We start from the raw sequence: 10,483 nt of genomic DNA, 5'->3' as shown, positions 1-10,483 counted from the left end.
GGTGTAGTGCAGGCTATACGCAGGTACGGAGTATAGCCTACCAACTTATTTTTCAGTCAGCATTGCGTATACCCACTCTCAAAACAGGGCGTTTATCCTGTGCTGTATGGGCTGCTTAAAAAAAATAAGAGTATACCCACTTCTCCAGGGACCACTACACCACTGCTGATAGTCATTCATACCGTTCTTCTTTCAAGAACAAGGTTCTGAGAACATGATGTAACTTTTGTAGCGATGTGAAACAGAGATATAATCATCCTCGGAAAATAACGCCCCTTGTCTGCTCGTGAAACATGTTTTTTTCATGTCACTTAAAGGCTGGCTGCGCCCAGTTCATTTTTGCCCAGTTCACCTCTTTTGCAAAAGATAGAGCGCTGACATTCAGATTGCTGGTCTCAGTCTCATCAATAGTGACGTCTTTATATGTATCTAACATAGGTCCACGACCACGATCAGGTGAAACGCAGCCATGATTTTAAGAAGTTATTGCATCTTGGCACAGAAAACTGCACGACTGTTAGTTTCGGGGAGACATCAACTTCCGACTTGCATCAGGCTAAGGTAGGCTATGTAGCCTAATTATCCTGTGAGTTATGTCCAAATTCTTAATGTTTAATACCAAATCGACTGGCCCCTTAGTTCAGTTTTACTCTTGGCATCTGGACTTGAGGTTGAGACTGAAAGGGTGTGTATTGAGATACTATATGATGCACTTTCAACGAGACTTTGTAAATAGGTAAATGTAACGGAATGTCAATTTATTCCAGAGTAGGCCTATGGCAAGGCAAGGCAACTTTATTTATAGCGCATTTCATACACATGTGCAACTCAATGTGCTTTACATATACAATAACAGGAAAGAGAAAAAAGAATTAAGATAGATAAAATAAAGACGATAAAACAGTGTGTATAGTGACACAAGGAATAAGAAGCAAAATATTTGAATTAAACTAGGTTTTTTAAACTGTTGCACCTTTAACAGATACACTTTAAATATCAAGGCCCTTGGTCATAACTAAATCCAGAGTATCACCTCGACTGTGAGTTTGTCGTTGCACATGCTGTGAATGCCCAAACGTTTCCCGTATAATAGTGATTTTTTTTTTTGCGTATTTGTCCAGCGTGTTATCAATCTGGGGCCGTATTCACAAAGAATCTTAGGGCTAAAAGTAGCTCATAAGTGGCGAATTGAGGAGAAACTCCTAAAAATAATGGGCGTGTCAGTCTTAAATGTAGGACTCCTCATTTTTTTTACAAAGAGCAATTCACAAAATATTTTATCCCTAAAAGTAGCACCTAAGTCTAGGACAGCTTAAAACTCCTCATGAGGACTTCTAAGTCACTAAGACCTATTCACAAAAAGTCTTAAAATGGCTGAAGCCAGACGCAACGTGTTGGAGACACTTGACCGACTCTGAATTGTTGAGAAGATATCGCTTAAACCGTGAAGGAATCAACATTTTACTAGAATTAGTGCGGGATGCAATCACGTCTCCAACTAACCGAAACAACCCAATCAGTCCGGAAGTTAAATGTTTGATAACATTAAGATTTTTGGCTACGGGGAAAATGCAACTTTGCAACGCAGACGACTTCAGAATGTCGCAATCATCAGTAAGCCGATTCATTCATCAAACAATCACCGCACTCTGTAGACCACACATTGTACAACAGTTTATCCGGTTCCCTTTGCACAATCGCCTACTTCAAAGGATCAAGGTCAATTTCATGGCGATTGCAGGAATGCCCGGTGGCGTGGGTGCCAGAACACACTGGGACCAGTTCGGCTTTCTCTTACGTCTCGCCCTCGTTTCGTCCATTATGACAGGAGGACTTAAAGAGCCGTATGGACTGATATTTGAAGTGTTTAAGGGCTGGAAATATGCTGATTACCTAATAGTTTGCATGGTGCTTTAATTATTACTTCCTTGATTCCATGCAATTTCCGTGTTTTTTTTGGCAATTTCTCTTTCTCTTAACTTGCAAAGCGTCATTCTCGTTGGATGCACAAACTTGTCATCATGCGTGTGCATTCTGCTAAGCGCACTGTCCATTACTATTTAATATGACTTAATTTGAAGCCTAGGTTATTCTCTTATTTTCTGTTGATTTAGTGGGATCGTTAGGGGGATGTTAGGACTGAGTTTTGAATGAGAGCGCCTGTCAGCAACCAATCACCGTGCGCACCGCTTCTAAACTCGTGCATGAGAATTTACGTCATCCATAGCAACGGAGTTTTTATCTTAAGCTTAGGAGTTGGTATTATCCTTACGGTGCAGATCCATACAAGCGATCTGGGCGACCCCATGCATTTCAACGGGAGCCAGCTCCATTGTGACGTAAACCAGCGATCTGAGCGACGCGCCTGATGAAAATTCGAACATGCTCAAACTTATGCAAATGAGGAGCGATATTTCACCGGCAGCGGCCAACATTTCAGAGAAAGAACACGCCCACTCAAAGCAATGGAATTTGATCGCGTCGCTCAGATCGCTTGTATGGATTTGCACTGTTACGGTGCAGATCCGTACAAGCGATCTGGGCGACGCGATCTGGGCGACCCCATGCATTTCAACGGGAGCCAGCTCCATTGTGACGTAGACCAGCGATCTGAGCGACGCGCCTGATGAAAATTCGAACATGCTCAAACTTATGCAAATGAGGAGCGATTTTTCTCGTCTTTGACGGTTTGAAAAATCACTAGTCCAGTCTATTTCCACACGCTACACCACGCCCACTCAAAGCAATGGAATTTGATCGCGTCGCTCAGATCGCTTGAATGGATCTGCACCGTTAGTATGAGTAGGTCTCAGAGGCGTTGTGAATCACTTTTAAGAAATTACTCCTACGTAAAATGTTTTAGCGCGAGTTAGGAGCACTCCTAGTGGTAAGATAAAAGGCTTTGTGAATACGGCCCCTGGACATTAAAGTCGCCAGTGATAACTAAACAATCATATTCAGTCGAGAAAGTAGATCAGTGAAATCATCGAGGAAACTGCTTCAGTATTTAGGTGGCCTGTAAACTGTTAGAAATACAATTGGTTGAGATTGCTTTAAAAGGAATGAAAGGTACTCAAAAGAGGCAAACTCTCCTGAATGTAGGCTACCTGCTTGCATTGAAATATGATTCTACAGAGAGCAGCTACTCCGCCACCTTTTTTTTCCATCACGGCTGACATTGAAAATAATAAAATTACGTTGGGGTAGCCTTAATCAGAATAGTTGCACTATTTGTATTTTCTAAACAGGTTGGAGGTAATACTAACACAAATAAGATTGAATGGGACCTAATATTAAGATGCCTAATTTGTCATTGGCCATGCGCCGACTATTTAAAATGACTGGTATTTTTGTCAAAGCATGGCTTTCTGACTGTCAGAAAGCCTCAAGATAAATGTTTCTGCTGATGTCAATTTTCGTAGGTCGGCGAACTCATTGGCTGTGCGTCCGGTGTTGTCGGTGCAACCTACCCGGGCACTGGTGGACGAGAAGTTTCAGATAGTTGTGAGAAATCTATTCCCAAAACAAGAGGTGACGGTCCATTCTTTACATCACTCCGACGATAAAGACTCCTGGGAGGCGTTTGGACATTATATCAGCGACGACAATGGAACCGTTACAGGTAACCAGCGCTGGGGAAGCTACTTTGAAAGCATAGCTCTGCAAGCTACTGATCACTTCAGACTAGAAGGAGGAGAATTACAGCAAAGCTACTGGGGGGAGAAATCTAGTTTGGTTAACTAAAGTTACTAAAAGTAACACTATGCAACAATTGTACACTTTTTGAGGTATGGTTTTATAGGCAACTATTTTGGAATCATCCTTAAATCCATTTTGATAGCATATGTTCATGTGAAGCAGGCACGTGCACAGACATTTTGGGGGGCAGGTGCTCAAACCAAAAAAGGGCACCCTTCGCCAAAATTATTTATGAAATTAAAAATAATAATAAGAAGAAATAAATAAAAAACCCAGTAGGATATTTTGAACTTAGATATTTATTTTTGTTAACAAACTAAATAAAAAAATGATCTCCTGAACATAACTCAGTCATACACTATGTCTGTCCTTCCTCATCTGTGATGGGCTCCTCTGAACCAGGTAGGGTTACTGATTCTCCCTTTGTTTTACTGGTTGATGGCCTAATCCAAGATACAAGAAAGCTGTTACCCTGAGCTGCTTGCTGCAGTTCCCTGAACTTCTGCTTTTGGAGCCTCTCTTTTCTTGGCATTATGCTTCAAATGTCTTAATGAGATAAATCAATGTTGTGCATAGTAATCAAGAGTCACTTACATAATCTGTAAAGCTGACAACACAGTTCCCACAATTTTAGTTTTTAAAGTTTAAGCATTAGCAGCATTCCACTAATAATATACCACAATATACAGTGTTTCCCCTACAATGATATTAGGGTGGCGGCCCGCCACCCCAACGGCCCCGCCCGCAACCCCTGGAAGCTCAAGTAAAAAAATAAAAAATAAATAAATAATTTTTTTTTTTTTTTTTATAAATATAGCGCCAGATCACAAAATAAGTCATTTAAGGTTACCTTTACCATAAAACATGTAAAATTATACTTATTTTTTAAGTAAAACTGCTTATCCTAACCCCTAACCCTGCAGTATAATTGTTGCATACTGTTACTGTAAGATGTTATATTGACTGCTGTCATTAAATGAAACACATGAACATCATAATTCATTTAAGTGTTTGTGTCCGTGTCCGCCGCCGCGGCGTATTGCGCCGCGCCGCGCCCCTGCCGCTGACCCTCTCCCCCCCCCCCCTAAGCTGTTAACCTAGGGGAAACACTGATATACCTCCCCAGACTGTCATGTAGCTCAACTTAAGACCTGCCTTTCATTTCAATAATTACAAACTAGTGAACTTGTCTAATTTGTAGAACAGCAAAACTGCCTGTCTGCCTGTCTGCCTACCTGTATCTCGCAGTTATACTGCCAAAATACACCAGTGTGTTGGCAAGCTTCCACCAGTGTCAACTGCTTTAACCGAAACAAAGCAAATAGACAATGTAAATGTGATGCAAAATTATAACAAAATATGTTACAAAAACTACACGTGCCAGAAAAATGCCACTCATTTGAGTTTATTGCAGAAAGTGCCTACTTTTTCACAGATCACAAAATAGCATGCAACAATGTCTCTGAACATCTGTTAATAAATAGCAATAATCAATACATATATGACTATGGTCAAGGGTGTGGTGGTGGCTGCCTGATGAATGCATTGCCTGGGTTTGCCTTCACAGCGGTCAGGATGGGTGGAAAAAAGGTGCGGGGTTCAGTTACAGTAGATAAGCTGGCGTGTGTTTTTGTTTGCCTTTGCATCAGCCTGGCTAGCTTGCTATGTAATAATACAATGCATCAACTGGTCACGTTAGATTCACCTGTGCTGTTCTGTCTGTGGACCTTGCTGACTTTAAACCATTTCCCCCTTTTCTCGTAGTCATGGAAGATGCAAGCACGGGTGGGACCTACACTGGAACTGAACCCATGGGCCTACTGTGGAGCCTGCGGCCCATTCCTGGTAGCAGACACGGGCTCAGGTAACGTAGCTGTGTATCAGACAGAGTGACTGAATGACTGTGAGACTCTCCTGTCTGCTTAGTACAGGCTACTGAATATTGTGTGTGCATCTGGTTTGTGTTTGTATGTGTGCGTGTGCGTGTCCGTGAGCATGTCCGTGCATCAATACAGGCTACTCAATGTCTTTCTGGGATGTTTTAGGCTGCGAAAGAGGAACGTTCTGTCTCCAATGGTGGTGAACATATCCGTCTACAAAGGTCTCATGAACCAGGGGTTTTCTGAAGAGGCCCCATTGGCGACGGTTGTCACAGAGAGATGGTACCTGGCGCCAGGTGTGCAGCGTGTGGACATTAGGGAACAAGGGGTCATAGGCACGCTCTTCATACCACCAGGTACAATCTCTCTCACACACACCCTCATTCATTCTCACTCTCACTCACACTCTTACACACACTTTCACTCACTCAATTACACACTAACTCTCACTCTCACAAACACACTAACACACACACACATACTCTGTCTAAATATTATGTTTTGAATATGCTTTGTATACATATGAAGGGAAAAGAGGATCTATTTTTCCAGTTTGCACATTTTGTCACTTCCTGCAGCTGTAGGTCGCTGTGCAGATTCAACAGTATTGGTCTTGTCTGTAAATGTAAGAAATACGCACACACAAAGCCATATAGAGTATATGGCTTTGTGTGTGTGTATTTCTTACATTTATTCTTGTGTGTGTGTGTGTGTGTGTGTGTGTGTGTGTGTGTGTGTGTGTGTGTGTGTGTGTGTGTGTTTCAGGCCCGGGGCCCTTTCCTGCAGTCCTGGACATATGGGGAGGAGGAGGAGGGCTGGTGGAGTACCGGGCCGCCCTCCTGGCATCACATGGCTTTGTTGCTCTGGCGTTGGAATTCCTCTCTCCGAATAAAAAGCGGACGTTGGATATTGAGACCGGATACTTTGAGGTGTGTGTGTGTGTTATCAGATTGTTCTAGCAGTAGCGTAGTACACACACATGCATGTGATGGAGAGTATGCTGTAGTGTTACGTTGCAAGTTAAGCCATTTCTCTACAGCACTGAAACGGCACATGCTTTTTTTTTTTGGGTGGTGCTGGTTGTGTGTAAGAGTACGCGACAAAATAATGGGTCCTTTTAAAATTGAGTCTGTGCGTGTGTGTGTGTGTTGTAGATGGCGTATCATATCCTGCAGTCCCTGCCTCAGGTGTCTTCAGATAGAGTGGCTGTGCTTGGCCTGTCCTTTGGGGCGTCAGTCACCCTCACACTCGCAGCATACTCTAAAACCGCCAAGGTAAGTCTTGCTTTCTGTCTGTTTCTCTCTTTCTTCTTTCTTTCTTTCTCTTAAACGCACTCTGTCTCTTACACACACAATGTATGTCCTCACTCCCCTTATGAATACAGTCTTTCAGAAGTTCAGATGTATACAGTAATCCCTCGTGGGACTCCCAAAAGTTGGATTTTAAGGAACAATATGTGTAAAGAGTTTTGAGTAACTCATATTTTTAAGTCTGTTGACAAATGAATGGTGAAATATATATTTTTCAAACCTGCTATGCAGTCAGTGCTAACAATAAATACTAAATAAATAAATACTAAAACTGTGGATAATGTCTCTTTTAGCCCCGCTGCTGTGTGTGTATCAGTGGTAGTCATGTTTACCCTGTCAACAAGACCCTCTTTGAGTACTTTCAGCTGATCAACCAGTAAGTACAGTGGGAACTAGTTGGGGGGGAAATGGCGGATGACAGACCAAACGGTCTGTTTTGTATAAAAGTGTCTTTTTCTTTTTTTTTAGAGAAGTAGAGAAGTTAAGCCAGAGATGTCCTAAAGGGCGCGGTGGCAATCTTAACAGTTTAAGTCCCTGCCCTTTGTACACAACGCCCATCGCTACTACCGATTGAATGGTTTAGTGAGGTCCTCGGATCGGCCCCACCGGGGCTTATAGCGGGCCCTGGCGGAGCACCGAGAAGACGATCAAACTTGACTATCTAGAGGAAGTGAAAGTCGTAACAAGGTTTCCGTAGGTGAACCTGCTGAAGGATCATTAACGCGCACAATGTGAGGCGTCTCGCACTCGGGCTGCCACTCGTCCCGAGAACATCTCTGGTAAAAATGTGGTCAGCAATTTGACAGGGACATGATTGGTTGTTCAACAATATTGCTTAGCATTTGGCTTTATTAACACAGACCCCCAAATGTTGAACAAGTGGACCAATCACAGTTGTTGCAGTCTGCGTGACCACGACTTATTGTTCTATTCCTAGGGAGGTGCGCATTAGCCGCTACAGAGGCTACAGCTGTCTTTTCCTGTGTCTTTTGGCACCCTTTAGATACTGTGCAATCAAGGCATAGCATCAACCAGATAAACTGCCTGTGTGAAACTCCAGGGGTAAAATGACCGGTTCTGGCAGGCCCAGGGCCCGGAGCTCTGTCCTCTCTGTGGGCCGAGGCCAGAAAGTGGATCTGTATGGAATATGTAACAGTGTGGAGAGATCGTCTCCATATGATAGATAACACGCTTCTGGGTCTTTACCTTACCTTTGTATCTTCACCAGGGCTCCACATGTCTGGTACATAAGCAGTCTAGGTGTTTGTTTGGGTTTGCCTATGGCCTAGCCTGCATGCTATGAATGTGTGTAAGGATGACGTTATGTATGGATGACGTTATAATGTAACATATGTGTGTGTGTCTCTGCAGGAGCTTAGCCAACTCACGCTTTGATGAGAATAATCATTTGATCCTCAGAGATGTCATTCTACCCATCCCTACTGAACCTGACCTTAAAGTGGATGTAAGTGTGTGTGTGCCCGTGTGTATGTGGTTGCATGTGTGTTTGTATAAGTGTGTGTGACAGAGACAGAGAATATCTTTAGATGGGTGTATTAACTTGTTTGTGTGGTGGTGTTTTTGAGCAGGTCAGCAGGGTGAGATTAATATTCATAATGAGACATTAGTAAGGCAGCATGCTGTGTATTGATGAAGGGTAGGTAAGAAATAGTCTGTGTGGTTCATTTCTTAAACCTGCATCAAGTATGTGAATTTTGATTGTGTGTGTGTGTGTGTGTGTGTGTGTGTGTGTGTGTGTGTGTGTGTGTCTGTGTGTGTGTGTGTGTGTCTGTGTGTGTGTGTGTGTGTGTGTGTGTGTGTGTGTGCGTGTGTGTGCACAGGTGGGCAAGATAAAGTGTCCTCTGCTGCTTGTGATCGCTCAGGATGATCAGAGCTGGGCCACTGTGGAGTCCACTGAAGACGTGAGTTAGCCTGCTACTAAATCTCTCTCTCTCTCTCTCTCTCTCTCTCTCTCTCTCTCTCTCTCTGTCTCTCTGTCCCTCTCTCTTTCTCTCTGTCCCTCTTTATCTCGCTCGGTGTCTCTCTTTATCTCTCTCTCTCACACACACAAACACACACACATATACACTCAGTTGCAAATGTATTCTCTCCAACGCTCCTTTTTATAAAGTTCAATAATCTCTAGTGACCTACTGGGGGATATTCCTCATCAACAGTGATGTGTCATGCTCATGGCTCATGTTAAAGTCAACAGTTTGATCAGTAGTCTCAAATGGACTGTCATCCTGGATTAACAATGAATCTTGTGTGTGTCTTTGTGTGTGTGTGTGTGTGTGTGTGTGTGTGTGTGTGTGTGTGTGTGTGTGTGTGTGTGTGTGTCTGTGTGTGTGTGTGTCTGTGTGCTTGTGTGTGTGTGTGTGTCTGTGTGCTTGTGTGTGTGTCTGTGTGCTTGTGTGTGTGTGTGTGTCTGTGTGTGTGTGTGTCTGTGTGCTTGTGTGTGTGTGTGTGTGTGTGTGTGTCTGTGTGCTTGTGTGTGTGTGTGTGTGTGGACACAGATGGAGCAGATCATGGAGCGGTCTGGAAATCGTCACCTGCTGACGGTGTTGTCATACCCAGACGCAGGTCACTTGATTGAGCCTCCATACACACCACACATCCGGTTCAGTTACTTCATCAATCCACACAACAAGGACAAAGGTACGTACACACACAGGCATACACATACACACACTCTCACACTCACTTCAGTACCATCACTTCAACAGCATATATAAAGGTACACACACAATATTAGTGTGCCTCCTAATCTCGCAGTTGTGTTGTAGTGATGATGCTGTGGGGAGGTCAGCCTAAGCCACATGCAGACGCCCAGGAAGACGCATGGGAGAAGATCCTCCGCTTCCTCCACAAACACCTCTACCAGGATATACCACCAGCCAACAAGCTCTGAAACGGCTCTCTCTCTCACACACACACACACACACTCTACCAGGATATACAACCAGCGACCAATCTCTGTAACTGCACTCTCTCTACCACACACCCACACACACACCCACACACACACACACACACACGCACACACACACACACACACACACACTCTACCAGGATATACAACCAGCGACCAATCTCTGAAACTGCACTCTCTCTACCACACACACACACCCACACACGCACACACGCACACACACACACACACACACACACACACACACACACACACACACACACACACACACACTCTCTACCAGGATATACAACCAGCGGCCAAGATCTAAAACTACACACACTCACACACACACTCAACCAGGATGTCAAACACCTCTTTTGTGATATAACACCGAAGATCTACCAGTACCCCCTAAACCCTACAACTACAGACACCTCTACCAGGCATCACCACCAGCTACTAAACCAACAGGATCCACTAGCGCTGGAGCAGATTTAAAAATGTTCCCAAATCAATCAGTAAAGCCATAGGGCTACAATCACCACACGGTCTCACGTCATAATGTACCACACCTGGTTGCAGTCAAGGAAACAGATGCTATCTATTATACTGTGAATGCATAATGTATAAGTTGTGCTTATGTGACTGGTATGGGGTCTCCTAGGGTTAGGAACTGCAGA

General features: G+C 43.7%; 1 protein-coding gene across 1 annotated transcript; it reads left to right on the top strand.

Moving 5' to 3' along the window:
- Positions 1–469: 469 nt before the first annotated feature.
- Positions 470–9,800, top strand: LOC308375003 (peroxisomal succinyl-coenzyme A thioesterase-like; the record flags this gene model as incomplete). Its single annotated transcript, XM_080851022.1, has 11 exons — positions 470–561; positions 3,423–3,622; positions 5,464–5,563; positions 5,745–5,935; positions 6,345–6,508; positions 6,734–6,853; positions 7,183–7,265; positions 8,261–8,354; positions 8,731–8,811; positions 9,406–9,547; positions 9,676–9,800. 11 exons carry the CDS (start codon positions 470–472, stop codon positions 9,798–9,800), a joined length of 1,392 nt encoding a protein of 463 aa, XP_080707148.1.
- Between the last annotated feature and the right edge of the window lie 683 nt (positions 9,801–10,483).

The sequence above is a fragment of the Sprattus sprattus genome (assembly GCF_963457725.1).
Source record: "Sprattus sprattus genome assembly, chromosome: 14".
Lineage (NCBI taxonomy): Eukaryota > Metazoa > Chordata > Actinopteri > Clupeiformes > Clupeidae > Sprattus > Sprattus sprattus.
Note: the sequence above shows the minus strand (reverse complement) of the source record. Positions and strands in the feature narration are given on the sequence as shown.